At 43.3% G+C, this 17,227-nt stretch overlaps 4 protein-coding genes across 6 annotated transcripts in view; 2 read left to right on the plus strand and 2 right to left on the minus strand.

The window, feature by feature from the left end:
- cabp2b (calcium binding protein 2b) overlaps positions 1 to 1,772 on the plus strand; it is a 12,903-nt gene extending 11,131 nt beyond the window's left edge. For all 3 annotated transcript variants that reach the window (XM_072439726.1, XM_072439728.1, XM_072439727.1), the window contains 5 exons: positions 166 to 196; positions 271 to 402; positions 1,089 to 1,198; positions 1,264 to 1,411; positions 1,484 to 1,772. In XM_072439726.1, coding sequence (XP_072295827.1) covers positions 166 to 196; positions 271 to 402; positions 1,089 to 1,198; positions 1,264 to 1,411; positions 1,484 to 1,509 — 447 coding nt within the window. In that variant the 3' untranslated portion in view covers positions 1,510 to 1,772. The remainder of the gene's footprint in view (positions 1 to 165; positions 197 to 270; positions 403 to 1,088; positions 1,199 to 1,263; positions 1,412 to 1,483) is intronic.
- Positions 1,773 to 1,993: 221 nt separating this feature from the next.
- Positions 1,994 to 3,631, minus strand: crybb1l1 (crystallin, beta B1, like 1). Its single transcript, XM_072439774.1, has 6 exons — positions 3,479 to 3,631; positions 3,312 to 3,409; positions 3,117 to 3,235; positions 2,915 to 3,047; positions 2,694 to 2,836; positions 1,994 to 2,609 (listed from the first exon to the last, which is right to left on the minus strand). Exons 2-6 carry the CDS (start codon positions 3,402 to 3,404, stop codon positions 2,438 to 2,440), a joined length of 660 nt encoding a protein of 219 aa, XP_072295875.1. The 5' UTR covers positions 3,405 to 3,409; positions 3,479 to 3,631; the 3' UTR covers positions 1,994 to 2,437.
- Positions 3,632 to 4,369: 738 nt separating this feature from the next.
- cryba1l1 (crystallin, beta A1, like 1) lies at positions 4,370 to 10,128 on the plus strand. The gene is made up of 6 exons (XM_072439775.1): positions 4,370 to 4,544; positions 4,864 to 4,946; positions 5,567 to 5,685; positions 8,469 to 8,610; positions 8,892 to 9,034; positions 9,827 to 10,128. The coding sequence occupies exons 2-6, from the start codon at positions 4,872 to 4,874 to the stop codon at positions 9,972 to 9,974; spliced, it is 627 nt and encodes a 208-aa protein (XP_072295876.1). The 5' UTR covers positions 4,370 to 4,544; positions 4,864 to 4,871; the 3' UTR covers positions 9,975 to 10,128.
- On the minus strand, positions 9,937 to 16,528 carry LOC140354638 (uncharacterized). The gene is made up of 5 exons (XM_072439769.1): positions 15,441 to 16,528; positions 13,455 to 14,555; positions 12,416 to 13,198; positions 11,660 to 11,743; positions 9,937 to 11,482 (listed from the first exon to the last, which is right to left on the minus strand). The coding sequence occupies exons 2-5, from the start codon at positions 14,526 to 14,528 to the stop codon at positions 10,976 to 10,978; spliced, it is 2,448 nt and encodes an 815-aa protein (XP_072295870.1). The 5' UTR covers positions 14,529 to 14,555; positions 15,441 to 16,528; the 3' UTR covers positions 9,937 to 10,975.
- Between the last annotated feature and the right edge of the window lie 699 nt (positions 16,529 to 17,227).

Below are 17,227 nucleotides of genomic sequence, written 5' to 3' on the forward strand. Positions count from 1 at the left end.
ATTTCCATTGTCCTCGGTGATGTTTCGTGTGGACATTGGAACGTCCTGTCATTCGTGTTGTGTGGAAAGAAAGAAAAATAAAAAAGGTCTCCTTGCATAGATTTGGAGGCCCCACTTTTGTTGTGCTCTGCCTCATCTCAAAGCAGTTCACGTGTGCTCTTTCAGGACAGGGAGCTGAGGCCCGAGGAGATGGATGGTAAGGCTGCACACGGTTTAGGGCAGACGCCTGTGAAGCCGGGCCTAAACGTTGCCTTGTGTGTTCTTGAGCAGAGCTGCGCGAGGCCTTCACGGAGTTTTCGAACAAAGACGGCTACATCAGTCACAATAACCTGGGCGAGTGCATGAGGACGATGGGGTACATGCCCACGGAGATGGAGCTGATCGAGCTGAGCCAGCAGATCTGTGAGCGCATCCCAACTGCACTGAATTCACTGCATGCTTAGGCCTTAGTTATTTGATTACTTGGTTTACGGATCCGCCGCACTTAGATTATTGATTTATACAACATAAATTCAATTAATTATTATCAATTTTTAATAAAGTACCGCCGACAAAGCAAAATAGCATTAAATTAAATGTAAAAAGCGGTATTAAGTCAAAAGACAAGAGCGCGTGAAGCAATTTCTCGCAAAAAGTCCTGCGGAAGTCTGTAACGGAGCGGGTTTGTCCCTGCGCGCGGCCCCAGGGAGAGCGTGCCCGTTTCCCTGCTGCTGCTGCGCACCTTTATATCACAAATACACATTTTAAACCCGTTCACCACATTTTCTTCAGCGTGTTTTGCCATCACTGGGTGGGGGAGGGTGCACACTTAAGCGTCAGTTCTGTCTGTCTAAAACACACTAAATCTACAGTTGTGCACCGCGTCTCCCCTCCCCTCTCTTCTCGTGGTGCGTTTTGGGCAAACCCGGAAGAAAACATATTTTGAAATTGAAATTATATTTATATTTATATTCCGTCCGCCTGTGCAATATATTTCATTAAAAAATCCGTAAACCAAGTAATAAAATAACTGCGGCCTTAGGAGTAGTTTGAGTAGTTTAAGTTAGTGCTGTAGTTGGTATAGCAGGACTGTGGCGTCTTTCCTGAAGGTGGAGGTAAACTCGACTTTGAGGACTTTGTAGAACTGATGGGACCAAAGATGTTGGCGGAGACGGCAGACATGATCGGGGTCAAAGAGCTGCGAGATGCCTTTAAGGAGGTATGAAGGTGGTTGTTAGTGAGAAGTGCTTTTGTCTGTGGCTGAGCGCGTCTCCTGTGATTCAGTTTGACTCAAATGGAGACGGCTTGATCAGTTTGACGGAGCTGCGTGAGGCCATGAAGAAGCTGATGGGGGAACAGATCACAAACCGAGAGATCAACGAGATCCTGCAGGAGGTGGACCTGAACGGGGACGGACTGGTGGACTTTGAGGGTGAGGAACTGCTTTTGTTTGTTTGTTTAACAATAATCGCCTTAAATGGACTGTTTCTATTCCTGTCTTTAGAGTTTGTGCGGATGATGTCTCGCTAACGTTTCCACCGGTCAGAGGGTCAAACATTATGCAACGACTGGAGACAACACACTGCACTGTAGTGAATTAACATCTGCTCATCCGAGCATGCTTTTATATTATAAAATGTTACAAATTTATAAAATCGTAAGCATCTGTACTATTGAAGGATAAAGTATTACATTTGCATATCATAAGCTACAAACAAAGTGTTTATTTTTATATATCAGTGTTAGTTGTACAAGTGTAAGATATTGTTTGTGTGGTATGTTTCTGTAAAGCCATTAAATGAAAAAAGTATGTCACCCTTTGGTCTCGTCAGTGTGGACATGAACTTATTACTACACCATTATTTTATTTATTGTGAATTATTCTAACAAATGCAGATGAATGACACGCAACATTATACATTCATTATTTTTATTTAACTAAAGTTTATTGACATTAAAATTTAGGCTGAGAATAAAATTACATAATACATAAAAAAAAACAATACAAAATATATGAGTTTATGATTTTTCTTTTTATTGAAAACTTGGCCAGAAATCTGTACAGCAGAAAGGGTGTCCAGTGCACAAAGGCTAAAGGCAGGGCAGAGGGCTCAGTTTCCCATGGTGCATCACACCTTGTGCTGAGAATAGTGTTTAAAAGCATCTGTGTTGCTTCCTCTTTGGTGTTTCAGAAGTGAGGAGGGGATGAAGCGAGGGACTACAACAGGGGAGATAGTGGTCATAACAGCTCGGCTCGGAGGGGAGAAAGAGAAAGCAGAGGCAGAGGAAGTCGAGGAGGCCCAGTGTGGGCTGAGTGGTGTCCATCTCCGCTGGTCAATAAGTGTAAGGTGTGACCCAAAGCCCCAGAGGAAGGGCTTCAGTGGTCTCTCCCCCTCTCTCTCTTCCTCCGCCCCTCTCCCTCACCCCCACTCTTTCTCTTTCTCTCCTTCCCTAAGCCTCACTTGCTGGCCATGGTGTAGCAGCCCTGCTGGTGCCACTGCATGTCACGGATGCGCCTCACAGACTGGAACTGAGGGCAGCGGGCACCGTACTCATTGAAGTGCCTGAAGTCACCCTTCTCCAGCAGGTATTGGCTGCCACGGTATCCAGGGTACTGGTATCCCACCCAGCTGTGGAGCCAGAGAGTCAGTGTTAGGTAAATGAGAAGTGTACACAGAGTAAACTACAGCAGGTTATGCTGTTTAGAGACTTACGTTCCACAGCTGACGATGATGCTGCCAACTCTGTCAGTGAAACCATAAGAGAACATACTAGGGACGTCATCGTCCATGATCTCCATCTTGCGGCCCTTGAACTCTCCCACCTCGTACAGGCAGATCTTGTGCTTTTCGGGGTCCTGGGAAAGTTGTATAGAGGTGTGTTTAGCAGAACATACATAACCAAACAGGAGTCACGTAAAAGGGTAAAGTCTGACCATGCGGACAGGCCTGAAGGACAGCAGGTAGTCATTCCTCTGGCAGTTGCTCCAGGAGTCCCAGCGGGGGTACTCTCCCTTCTCCAGGATGTACATCTCTCCACAGAAGTTCATCTGCTCGAAGCCCACAAAGCTGCAGACACAGCTCCAATAAATTGTCTAAACATTGTCTCTATTTGTAATCTCTCAGTGTCTCACTTACGGTCCACACTCCACACGCAGAGAGCGCACACGGTCCATGCCCATCTCACACACATTCATGCACTCGTTGCTGATCTCGATCATACGACCCTGGAAGTTCTCCTGGTCAAACACGTACATCTGGAACACAGTACAAAATATGTTATGTACATTTAAAAGGCAACGACACTGTGAATGTGAAGTTTGTTTAACAAACCTTGTAGGACATCATCCCCATCTCGGACTTCTTGCTCTGAGCAGCTTTGCCGTCAGTCTGAGAAGAAGTCTTGGACTTATCTCCACTGGACATGATTACTGAGAGGAGAGGTTTTGTTATTAAACTTTATTTATATTAGACAATGACTTCAGTAACGATGACCTTACCTGTCTGTATGTGCCTGCAACGAGCCTCACTCAGAGTGTGTGGGCTCAGACTGCGCCCCTCCCATTTATACTCTGGCGCTCACAGGGCCAGGATTACACCCAGAGAAACGAACCTGCTGAGGTCAGTGACGCCGTACAAAAGAAAGCCCTCATCATCACAGATATAGACACGCTGTGGGCCGGCTGCGTGTAGACGAGCCGCAGAGGACACACTGAGCACAACTGAAGACAAACTTGAGGCTTTCTTAACAGAGCATCAAGAATCTTTACACATTATACACTCTGACTTTAATGTGTATGCATACTGATAACTTCAATTATTTTTCAGACTTTTCTGACATCAGTATGATATTCAAAATACTTCTGTGCTTTTATGCTCATTTTTAAACTTCCAACTATACATTGGACTGGATTTGTCAACAAGGTTTGACATCATGATCTTGCAAGTATGTGATGTGGGATATAATTCTATTTCATTAATATAATAGAATAGAAAATGCAGTTAAGTTAATTGGCAACACACCATAATAACTTTATTGTAAGGAAAAGGTAAGTATAATAAGTATAGACCATTACACAACAGAGAAGGATTGATGACATTTTAGACATAGCGATACAAATAAATGAAAATAGATAGTAGCATAAGGCGTTATTATTTCTGTCAATATACAGTATGCTTAATTAACAGTATATTAACAGTGGATTGGGTCATTTGCCCGAGCTCCTCTCCGACCCCCTGTGGTGCCCCTCTGCGGCCCGTCTAATCCCCACATTCCGCGTACTTTTGTCCCGTGCCACGCGTCGTACTGCTGACCAGCGCCAGAACAAACCCGAGCTCCTTTGTCTGACCACTATGGGATGTGCTGAGCTGGCCCCCCGCGGCAGGACAACAGTCGAACAGTGTCCACGAGCGCACGAGGCCCCGGGGGGACGCGCTTTGCAGGGGCCGCGAACGCGCATGAAACACACAGCGTAGGTATAAAACTGAAGCGCCAGGACCTCTCCAAGCTCCACGCGAGGCAGGCGCGTTCCACTCCACAGCTCGTCCAATAAGTGCCAAATATAGGTAAGGATCCATCTCTGCTTTGCACACAGCTCAGGGCCGCACAGTGCACTCAAACACAAAAGCACTTTCTCACCCACCTGTATTATCACATGAAGGGAAATGACTGCCAGGTTTATCATTCAGAATTGTTGTTTTTTAAATGCATGCATATATATATATATATATATATATATATATATATATATATATATATATATATATAGTTTTGAGTTTTAGGACAAGACTTCAATTAAAAATGAATTTAATGCTGCACAGAAGTTATTAGAAGTGCTTTGCTTTCTGCACTTGCATGAGAATATATATGTTTCTCACTGTCCAGGAGCAAAGATGCACAGAACTACAAGATCCCCAATGATGCAGCCTCTGGTCAACTCAGGAATGGGCATGGCTCCATTCTTCAAGGTAAAAATGCTCAGCGGTTTCATTATAATTATTACTCTGATCGATTACATAAACGCTGCAATCAGAAACAACAAACAAACAATAAATTAAATTCAGTTTGGAATGATGTTGTTTGTTTTGCCCCGGTGCAATTTAAGCCACTCAAAATATTGGTAATATATTAATCCCAAAACAGTATAAATAAATGTCAACAAGTCAGACAGCACATAAATAAGTGTGATAATTATGACCCAAATATTTGTAATAATCCCCCCACCATGATTTTAGAGATTACATTAGGGTTCTAATGATTAATCGAATAATTATGATTAACAATGTATTAAAGTTATAACAGTTTTTTTTTTAATTTTTCTATTTTGATCACCATAATTGTACAGATTCATACAAAAAGACTTTTAAAACAAATACAGTGTCATTATTACATCAAAAAGTAAAAAAATAATAAACTATTTCAGATTTTAATCAATAATGCACTTTATTTGTAAATGCTCTCTATCTAGAAACCTGCAGACACCGTATTTAAACCTTTATTTGGTTAAAAACAGTTAGTTGCAGCCCTAGATCGCATGCCCCTGAGCTTGGTGCAGTTCAGTGACATTTAGGCCTCTCTGTGTCTCCAGGTGACTGTGTTTGAGCAGGAGCACTTCCAGGGCAAGTGCCTGGAGTTCACCTCCGAGTGCTGCAACGTCCAGGAGTGTGGCATGGACAACATCCGCTCCATCAGGGTCGAGAGCGGCGCGTAAGTCTGCTGTGCTCAGGAAGTTCAAAGACGTTTCAAAGCGGAGTCTTCAAATCAGTGACTAGGAATTATTTTGATTGGAGGAAGGAAAGTCAGTATTTGTATGTGGGTAAAAGAATGTATGATGACTCTGAGATGTTAGATTAGAGGTTTTGAAAGACTCTACCTGTATTTATGATCAGATGATTCAATATGGAAACTGAAGAGACTGAAGTTATAGGATATAATCTCTAAATATGTAATATGTATTTAAAACCATATGATCAGCCTATGTTATATCAAGTCACTATAATGTCGGTGTAATCCCTCATTCGTCCAGGCGTGTTCCATAGTAGAAAAAGCTTCAGTTGTAGTCATCTGGACTCAGTTTGAAAAAATAGACGTTTCGACTCTCATCCAAGAGTCATTGTCAATAAAAGAATTTAGATCGAGAACTCCGATATTAATACTGTTCTGTGGTAAGACCCACCCATTGGGCGGAGCCTTCCTGAAGTAGAAAGAGTTGTTTGTTTCAACAGAAACTCCCCCCTTGTATCTACCGAGCTAGCCTATTCAGAATCTTAATGGGCTATTAGAAACCTCTTTGTCTTTGTGAGACCCTGGCTCAACCACCCTGAGTACCTGATTAGCATCTAAATGTCCTGGTCCTGGTCCTCTACCTTTCCAGGGGTTCAGTAACCCATTATAAATAACAGGAAGATTAAACCTTAGCCCTCCATTTCTGTTTAAAGAAGGTCTTTCTTTTTTAACAAAAATAGCTTCCTTGACTCCTCTTTCAAACCATCTTTTCTCCCTGCTTAAAACCTTCACCTCACCGTCTTCAAACGAGTGATTAGAGGCTTCAAGATGGAGATGCACGGCGCTCTGTGGTCCTGAACTTGTATTTCTTCTGTGCTGATAGAGCCTCTTGTGTAGAGGCTGTTTCGTCTCACCTATGTAACGTTCTTTACAGCTTTCTTCACTGCATTGGATCGAATAAACTACGTTGCTCTGTTTTTGAGTCGGCAACTTGTCCTTAGGGTGAACCAGTTTTTGTGTTAAAGTGTTTCCTGGTTTAAAATAAACAGGGACTTCGTGTTGTCTAAAAATTCTCTGCAGTTTTTCCGACAGGCCAGACACATAAGGGATAGAAACACCCTTCCTTCTCTGTTCAGTTTCCCTTTTGTCCTGCTTCTTGGTTCTCTTCACTCTGTTGAGAGCCCAAGCGGGGTAACCACAGGCTGAGAGGGCATTTCGGACATGTTTTTCCTCTTTCTTCTTGCCCTCTGAGCTGGTGGGCACACCTTGAGCTCTGTGTTGTAAGGTTCTGATCACCCCCAGCTTGTGCTCCAGTGGGTGGCTGGAACCAAAGAGCAGATACTGGTCCGTGTGTGTAGGTTTCCTATATACTTCTATTTGGAGTTTCCCGTCCTCTCCTCTGATCGTGGAACAATCAAGAAAGGCCAAGCGATTCTCCTTAGCGTCTTCTCTTGTAAACCTGATATGTGGGTCCACTGCATTGATGTGATCAGAGAAGGTTTCCAGCTCTTGTTTCTTAATTGTTACAAAAGTATCATTGACTTAGCGGAGCCACAGTTTTGGGGTTATGCCAGAGAAAGAGGCCAGTGCCTTCTTCTCAAAGTGCTCCATGTACAGGTTGGCCACTATGGGAGAGACGGGCGAGCCCATGGCACAGCCATGAATCTGTCTGTAAAATTGTCCCCGGAATTGAAAGTAAGTGGTGTTCAGACAAATGTCCAACAGTTTACATATGTGTTCAGGTGTCAGTTTGGTCCTTTCCTGTAGGGTGGTGTCTTCCTGCAGTCTGATCCTCACCGCTGCTACTGCATCAGAGGTCGGGATGCAGGTGAACAGGGACACCACATCATATGAAACCATGAGGTCATCTGGGTCCAGTTGGAGATGTTTCACTTTATCCACAAAGTTGTGCGTGTTTTCCACATGATGTACCGAATTCCCCACAAGCGGAGCCAATATAGTTGTTAATTGGCCAAGCATTTAATGGCTGTGCCATGGGCTCGCCATGGGCTCGCCCGTCTCTCCCATAGTGATGGATACAAGGGGGGAGTTTCTGTTGAAACAAACAACTCTTTCTACTTCAGGAAGGCTCCTCCCAATGGGCGGGTCTTACCACAGAACAGTATTAATATCGGAGTTCTCGATCTAAATTCTTTTATTGACAATGACTCTTGGATGAGAGTCGAAACGTCTATTTTTTCAAACTGAGTCCAGATGACTACAACTGAAGCTTTTTCTACCAAGTCACTATAATGTTAAGATCATATTGATGCAAATAGGCTAATAAATTGTCTTGGATTTTGTTGACTATTACAGTGGTTGTCAAAGTGGGGTCCTTGGGCCATGTGATAATCATCACTTGAATACTGCAATTTCTTATGATACACAATCCCAAACAGACAAAGTTTTGGATGGAAACAACAATACCAATAAAATAAGGACGATGAGGAAATAATCTGTCATTTAAAGTGGTTATAAAGATGATTTGAACATATTAGTTTTATTGTCATGTAAACAATAGAAGATCCAGGGATGACTCTTGGCCTGTAAGACTACAAACTAAACAAACTTAGAAGAAATGAACATGTTTTTATCATTAAATAGTATTGATTTGTTCCATTGCGAATACATTTTTGGGAATGAAAAAAATCTTTCAAGTATTGTATGCAATAGCAGCTACAGACAGATCATAAAACCCATAACAATCCAATGCAGTTTTGCAGTTACTTCTATAACATGATTCATCTCCACCTGTTTTCTTCCAGCTGGGTGGGTTATGAGCACCACGACTTCCAGGGCCAGCAGTTCATCCTGGAGAGAGGAGAGTACCCGCACTGGGACTCCTACAGCGGGAACATCTCGTACCACGTGGAGCGCCTCATGTCCCTGCGCCCCGTCTTCTGCGCTGTACGTACACGACCACAGAGGATCACGCGTCATACTCGAATACTGGGCTGAATATTGCAGCAACTTTCAGTCAAACAAAATAGACTTGAACAACGCTACATTTAGGATCTCAAAACCTTCTCCAGATCACTACCTTTCTAATATGAAGCACGCCTGGCTGCACTCACAAGGCTATTGGGGCTGAATTAGTTAAAGAAGAAGAAGATCTTATCAGTTTTTTGCAATATGGATGTGTTTGTATGTATGTTTGTATTTGACCCTTGTGTTTGTGTCTGTTTCAGTCCCACCAGAGCAGTCGCATGATGATCTTCGAGAGGGAGAACTTCATGGGACGTAACGTTGAGGTCTGCGATGACTACCCGTCTCTGCAGGCCATGGGCTGGAAGTGGCCCGAGGTCGGCTCCATGCACGTGCAGTGTGGCGCGTAAGTGTCCCAGCAAACTTTACCCACAAGCACGCATTTATTTAGGAGTGTTTGTTACGGTTAAATAAAAAAAAAGGAGATACATGATATGCATACACTCAAAACATAATCAATCTAAAGGGCTTATAAAAATCTGAAGGTCTTTCGGATAATGGATTGGATCTATTTAAAGTGTTCCTAAGTAAAGATCCTAGTTTTAAGCAGTGGTGATTTAAATGCCTCACATACACAAATAAATTAACATATTAAAGGCACAGTTTTGCCTTAACGTTCTGGAGGTGGAACGTCTGCATAATGTAATGGAAATAGACATTTAAAACCATACTTCAGAACATTCTCCCTGGATATACATGTGTTTTACACCAAACAAAAGGGATATTATAATAAAAGGAACAACATTTCAATGAAAACAAGCAGGAGTCAACTTTGTGGAGATGTAAGTCCACTCACTCCAAGAAAGCAGGTTTTTATACATTTATACATACAAGAATAAAAAAACAAACTTTGCTTTTGCTTTAGTCTATTTTGTAAAACGTAAAAAAGTAGAATGTTTCAGCATGCATTAGCCTTCATCAATAAATGCACAAACATGTCCATGTAACAGCTCCACATAGGTACCACAGAGAACCTGAGCCTTTGACCGCACCAGAGCCCTCCCCAGCATGAAGTATATGCCACAACATACCAGAAATAATCCCTGAACACGTTTCAAATCCCCCTCGTCCCTCACACTTGCTTTTTGCCCGTGCCCAAAATAGCCCTCCTGACTCCTTTGCTCCTTTGCACTTGCAGCTTCGTGTGCTACCAGTATCCGGGCTACAGGGGGCAGCAGTACATCATGGAGTGCGAGAGACACAGTGGAGACTACCAGCACTGGAGGAACTGGGGGTCCCACAGCCAGACCCCTCAAATCCAGTCCATCCGACGCATCCAGCACTAAGTCAATACGTGACGGGATACGACCGAGGACGGGAGCAGCACAATTCAAAGACCTACCCCCCTTTTAATGCCAGCACTTCATTCTTCTTTTCTTTTCTTTGCCCCTTGCCTTGAGCCACGACCCCTTGACCTCCAACCTCTCGACTTTGCAGCCAGACAGAGTGATAAAAGACGATATCGCGCTGGGAAAGGGAACCACGAGCTCGCACACATCCGCGCGGCGACGTCTTTTATTTGGGGAGAGGTTCCTTCATGTTGAACACTTGCCGGCGTCTGGGCTGTACTTCACCCGAAACTTCTGGAGGACCCCAAATGGAGGCCACGGTCCAGAAGGTTCTCCGCAGTGAGTGCAGCGCAAACGTGGCACAGGGTTGAGTGGGAAGTTGATCCAGAGGTTGAGAACTAATAAAAGTCCTTTTCACTTCACGTTTTTTTTGTACATGATGTATCTGATGAAGGAGTGAGAGTGGATTTCTCTTTGAAAAAATGATGATGTACTAAAATATGAACTAAATAAACAATTGTTGACAGGAAACTTGAATCCATACATGGAGGATACCGACAGGTAAAGTGTTTGAATGAGGGTCAAGTCTAGACGCCTAATATTGGCTTAGTTATCATGTTACAACAGGTATTATAGCACAATTTAGAAAGGAAGTATGGTTACCTTTACTACAATTATGAGTATGATTATTACATTGAAATTATCCCATGAAGTGCAACCAACAATACTCATTGAAAAGGAATTTTACTGTTACTCAACACTAACAATCCCATAATACTGAACATACTGAATGTATTTCACCCATTGATTCATGATAATAACAACCAATTACAATTTACATTATAAACATAAATGTTTTAAATGAAAATATTTAAACATTAGGCATATAAAAATAGAACAATATATTGAACTCTAATTTACAGTTTAAAACTGTTTAAAACTAGCAATAAAACATGAGTTATGTTAAACTCAACAGATCAACAGAACTGTGACTGGCCCTAACGTTGCACCAGTCGTCCTTTAGACAACACCACGGTCTGTTCCTCTGGGACATCTGTGTCCGTGTCCTTCTCAGTCTCATCGGAGTCGGACCAACTGATAAGCACTGGAGCGGGGGCGGGGCTCGAGCCGCCAATCACATCAACGTCATCGTCCAAGTCGTCAGGCTCACCTGCAGTAACGATGTCTGCTCTGAGAGAACAGATCACCTCTGCATGGACCAGGGCTTCTCTTTTGGGTCCAGTCTCAAAGTCCAAACTGTCCACATCAATAAAATCATTGCTTTTCATTGAGATAGTCTCTACATCAATTAATTCAGTGTCCGTCGTTTGGCTGGACCCTTTTTCTGAATCAAGACAAATTCTCTTGACTTGAACAGCACTGCTCTTTTCCTCACTGGAGTCAAGAGCCCTCTTCCTCCGTCTTCTTTCTGGCGCTCTTAGGTCAGATCCAGCCTTAACTTCAATGATTTCTGTTTGCACCTCAACAGTAGAGAAAGAAATGTCCTGAGGAGATAAAAAGGAAAACGTGCACGTTTTATGGCTTTACTTCTGCAGTTGGAAAAAGAAATGAAGCAAATGCAAACAAGACTCCTTAATGTGTAACACACGCACACACACACACACACACACACACACACACAGATTACTTTACTTTTTGAATGATTCAAAATACTGTCATACTGTGATCTGAGCTTCCTTAAACCGGCTCCTGATGGGGTAAGTCTTGGTGGCTGATGAGGACTTCTTGGCTCTTGGTCTGGGACTCTGTAATACAAAAAGCATATATTGAACTAACAGCAACAAATACAGTGGGTTAAACAGTGCAGCCCAAATCCAGCATCTTAAGCAATATGGTCTGGCCCATAATGGTAAAATGGGCCATGGGCCACATTACAATGAAGCTTGGGTCGTGGCCCACCATAAACAGGGGATTCCATAATCGTCGCTAAGTAAAATGGTCCGGCCACTCACAGTAAACTGTGCCATAGGCTGGGTCAACTGAGAGTGCCCATGGTGCACTGTTAGCTCTGTTGTTCAGTACATACTGAACTATGCTTTTCACATCAAGTGATGTTTATGCCATTTATAGTTAAGGCCTTAACATCCTGGTTCAGATTCTGTGGTCTAGTCCTGTTTAAGATGTAGTTTAAGCCTACAATATGTTTAGTCTCGGTTCAGGACATGGTCTAGATCTAGTTTTACTGTTATGATCTGCTCTAGTTCATGTCTGGTTTTGATTGACACTGAGTTGACACTGTGACAGAGCAACAATACATTTCTGTTGAATAGTGCCATTGCGTTGTTTCTGGATATGGGACATACATAATAAAATTGTGGTGTAGTTTTGTAGTCTGGCCTCCAAACAATGTTTGTCCGAAAAATCTGGCCCCCTGGAAAAAATAATTGAATAGCCCTGGTGTAGGGGATTTGTCAGACCTGACGGAGCTCCTGGACTTTCATGTTTTCTGGCAAAGTTCCTCTGCGCTCCAGTTCGACCACAGGAATCTGCTGCAGCTGCTTCGTGGCCCTCTGCTTCACTTGCTCTCTCCTCTGAGCGTCACTCATAGCGGCCTTCTTAGACTTGGTCCTGGGTTTCTTCAGAGAAAACAGATCGCCCCTTCTTCTTCTTCTTCTTCTTCTTCTTCTTCTTCTTCTTCTTCTTCTTCGTGTTCGTTGTTTCGGGCCTGGGCTGGATTTTCCTGAGCTTTTGGATTGTTGACTCCTTGGTCCTATTGCGCTGTCAGTGCTGCTGGTCTCAGACTGTGTGGACGCCCCGGCTCGGGCCGGAGTCCATGTGAACACAGCAGGTTTTCCTGCTGGCCTCGATGAGCCCGGAGGCGTATGCAATGAAAGCTGGATGTTGTCTTTTCTGTATTGGTTTACACTGGTGCGAGTTTCACTGGACACTGAGGAGCTCTGTGCAGCGGCCGCTTCAAGATGCTCAAAGGACTGAAGGAACTGGTCTAGGATGTCAGTGAGCTCCCCCTTGTTCTGCTGCTGTAGGAGAGGCACCTCTGGGCTGGGCAGTGCTGTGGAGCCAGAGTGTCTCCTGTCTGTCTGCACAGCAGCTGGGCCACCGTGACAATCGGTGCTCGATGTTGCTGGTAAAATGTCTAATCCCATCATAACCTCCTCCAGAAGCAGATCGATCTGTTCAGGCTGCTCCTCTGGACCTTGAGCCGGTGATTGTTTAGTAACCGTCGGAGGAGAAACCAGTGCCTAAAAACCGACAGAAATCAAACAATAGTGAGCTCATGTCCTGGTCCATAATACCCCTTTAATACAGTATAAGAATAAATTACATGAACCTGTACCAAATAAGATGATAGCAATGGTTAAATCATGTGATTGACTAGATACATTTTTTTCTTTTTTATGATCAAGTTGACTTGACCATAATCATGATTCATGCCCCAAACTGAAGCTAATAAATGCATTTTGATGGGTTTAGTTTAAATTTTGATGAAGAGCTCACCTGGAGAGGTGCATTCACTGCTGCCCTTGGCCTGACACTTTGGCCACGGTTTCCTGCCTTGGTCTTCGGGAGAAGATCCCACCTGATGCCTCTGCCCTTTCGAGTACTTCGCCTACTCCTCACTAACTCTCTGGATATGACATATAACTTTCTCCCGACCGCCCCACCGCCCTGTCCCGTTCTGTTCCCGTACATGCTCCACCTCTCCAGGTACGTCTTTGAAAGCTTGCTCACGCCCACGTCCTGGGTGACCACAGTTTGGGTCAGTCCACCTCGTCCTCGGGGCTGTCCTCTCGGTCTTCCTCCTGGCCTTCCTTGCGGTATTCCACTTGTCCCAGTTTGTCTTGCCCCTCTTGTCCCAGTTTGTCTCGCCCCTCCCGCCCCCTGCCTCCTCCTACCTCGTCTCCTATTAGATGGCTCTTCATGTTCGGGGTTCAGGAAGTAGTTGATGAATCCTGGTATGTTTCCTTCAAACTGTTCAAATCCCTCTTCAGCCCATTCCTTTATCTCACCAGATCTTTCTACATCCTGGCCCCAGTGTGGAGTCTCCGTGGCACCGGCCGTGGCTTGGCTGGGAGTGGAAAAAACATTATTTTCAACAGAAGAATAGTGCACACCACGAGATGAAATGGCAGCTGACACTGAGGACTGTCCATAGCCATTGTCTTCATTTGAATAGACCACAGACATAGGGACATAAGGGATTTGAAGTGTCTCTGTCTCACCCAGAGATGTCTTCAGTGCATTTAAGTCAATGGTTTCATATGTGACAGGAGGCTCTGAAGTACCATCGTTTTGAAGGTCCTCAGTCTGTGTCCACATTTCAGTGCCACGAGTGGGAAGTCTCTCTCTCCAGAGCAGTGTGGCACCATCTCTGACTTCTCTCCTCCAACCACCAAGTCTAACCTGATTTTCCTCAAACATCCGAGAGTCGGCCTGCACCCCCACCTCCGTGTAAAGACGCCTGTCCTGCATTTCTCTGTGTTCGCCCTCATCGTGTGAGACCTCTTGAAGCCCATGAATACCAAGTTTAGCAGCAGCCTCTTGCTTTTCTCTCTCGCCCTCCCCAACCATCTCCCCGGAGCAGTCGATCCAAATTAACTGAAAAAAAAAAATCATCAATTAATACTGACTATTTGGGCAGTTAATGCATCTTTCCTTTCAATATACATTTGTTTCCACATTAGCAACTAGAACCAATATGGTGTCAGATGGCTAAAAACTTTAGTTAGAACATCGCTCAAGAATGGGTTCACTTTTTGTCTGTTGCCCAGGGGTTTGAGAGCCAAAAGTCTGAACACAAACCCATGCATTCTCCTCCAGAAATGACTGGGAAATGTTCTTATTTGCCTTTAATTTAAGGTATAGCATTTACTTGTTATTGGCACCAGAACTGGCAACATGGCCTGAAAGCAGGTGAGTGCCAGTTCGGCCAATTATAAGATTATTAATAATAAACAAACACATCTACATCTTGACAGCGGTATTTATTAGGCTGTTAAGGACCATAGTTTGTAATGTAGGTTTGTAATGTTTGTAATTTATATTGAGATTTTGTGGCACAATTCAATCGTGATAAAAAATACAGTAAAACAATTAGTGAATCACATTTTTTAAAAACCGTGGACCTTCAGGAAAAATATATGAACAAATATGATAACATTTGTTTGAAAAAGCATTGCACACAGCCTTGACATTAGCATCGTGGGCACCTCACCTGCGGCGCTGTTAGCTTATGAAGCTAATTGTTGATGCTGCTAGCTTATGATGCTAATTGTCCTATTGATGCTAACGCCGTGGATTTATTATGGCTGACACTGGCGATTATAATGGCATGTAGTGCATCATGGCAAAAAACTGTCAAAACATATCGACTAAGAGTTAACATGTCCGATACATAGAAAGATAACTTCCAATATAAAGTGTGACAAGTTAAAAACTGACTTTCAAAAACCTTTAAATAAACCGCGGTGGACGCAGACTCACCACATTGACCTCGCCGTGGTCTCCCAAAAGCGAGTCAGGCTGTAGTTTGTTTGTTGACAGCCAGATGGCGACAGTGAGCAGCAAAAGAGCAGCGCACTATAAAACTACAGAAACTAACTTAGTGTACACTGTACAGCAACAACATTGATCCATACACATGAATTACATAGATCTAATGGTGCGAATAGATTTTTTTTTTGCTTTTAGATAGAGAATAAACATACAGTTGTCAACAAAGATCCAATTTAAATAATCTGTAGATTTTTTTTAGTTCTACATAGTTTTCTAAAATGTTTGAAATACCTGGTTGGTTAGCCTTTCAAATAATTCTACTTCATAGATTGATCATGGTTGAAATAACAAGAGATAAACATACAAATCATATAAAGTGAGTATCAACAGGTAAAAAAAAAAAAACATGTTCAACCAAATGCAAAGTTCACAATAATGAACAAATAGGAATTGTTACAAGGCAAAACAGTTCTGCACTCGTGTCTTCACATCGTCCCATTTTCCATTGGCAAGTTTGAAGAGGGGACAGGAATAAAGAGTTTGGACAGTTGGCCCCCCTCCTGGGTATTTAGGCTGGGCCGAGGCCAACGTTCATTAAACTTGACAAAGAAAAGGGGGTCTTTAAAAGGCCCTCCATAGATGATATGCTGCATCAAGAAAACCAGGGCCACGACCATGAAGCTGATCAAAAAGAAAGGGATAAAGGGCCTCGAGTGTCTCCAGGCCACTCCAAAGCCATAGCCCAAACCACAGAGTGAAGTCTGCCTCCCTGTGTGACTGGTGTGGCGGGACGAGTTGGGAGAACAGTTCCCGTTCAGCTCATCAACGGTGAAAGACGAGGACCGACCCGGGACTTCAACTGCCTCCATCAGGCACAAGCAGGAATATCCTCTTACACTCCTCTTTATCAGTACAAACAGGGCCCCGGAGTCTTCCTCACTTCCCCGGACATTGTGGCATGACACAAATATTCCTGGTGCAGTATCCTTGAGACAGAGTCATCCTGATCCCAGCACAGGAGGTAAACGTTGCTTGCTTCTCTTTGAGTTAAAGGGAGATATTGAGGAAATGAATAACAGCATGGGACCCTGAAATAGCTCTGACACCACATGACGGGACACGGAGGAGGGAGGGGTGGGGGCTGCGTTGTTTGGTGGTTTCAAGTTTACAAGAAAGTCAGAATGTACCGTTACATTACTCAATCACAGAGTTAGTAAGCCTATATCTATGACTGAGAAATCACATGAACACCAGGATTAAGCATGGGAAATAACAGTGTAAAGAGTGGTGACACTTACACACTTAGTATCACTAATGAGCCCCGACTTCAGCACATTCTAAGTGGGGTACGCTGCACTTGTAAACACATTTCTGGCAGTATTAAACTAGTTTTGAGTGGAGTTTGGTTTGTAAATGCGTTTTATTTAGACTTCTATGAAATTCACAGTAAGAATCCATGTTTTTAAAGGTATGTTTGAGCTATTAAAAACGTCTGAAATTGAACACCACCTCGTCCCTCAGGTTTCATAAAGCATCTTTAAATCACAAATACCAATCTGTCATTATTGAGACAGTCAGAGGCTTAAATTAGATTTACAGTCAAACTTTTACACATCCAAAAGCCACGCGAACAGCTGCATTTTATTCACCACCAGGATCATTTCATTGCAGGCGACAAACCACTTCATTTTGTTACTCAAACCTCACCCAATAACCTCCAAGTCAGTTTTTTTTTAAACCTCATTTTATTTGTAAATTAATAACTTATGCATGCC

The sequence above is a fragment of the Eucyclogobius newberryi genome, unplaced genomic scaffold (assembly GCF_026437365.1).
Source record: "Eucyclogobius newberryi isolate DKJ021-1_F unplaced genomic scaffold, fEucNew1.0.hap1 SCAF_11, whole genome shotgun sequence".
Taxonomy (NCBI): domain Eukaryota; kingdom Metazoa; phylum Chordata; class Actinopteri; order Gobiiformes; family Gobiidae; genus Eucyclogobius; species Eucyclogobius newberryi.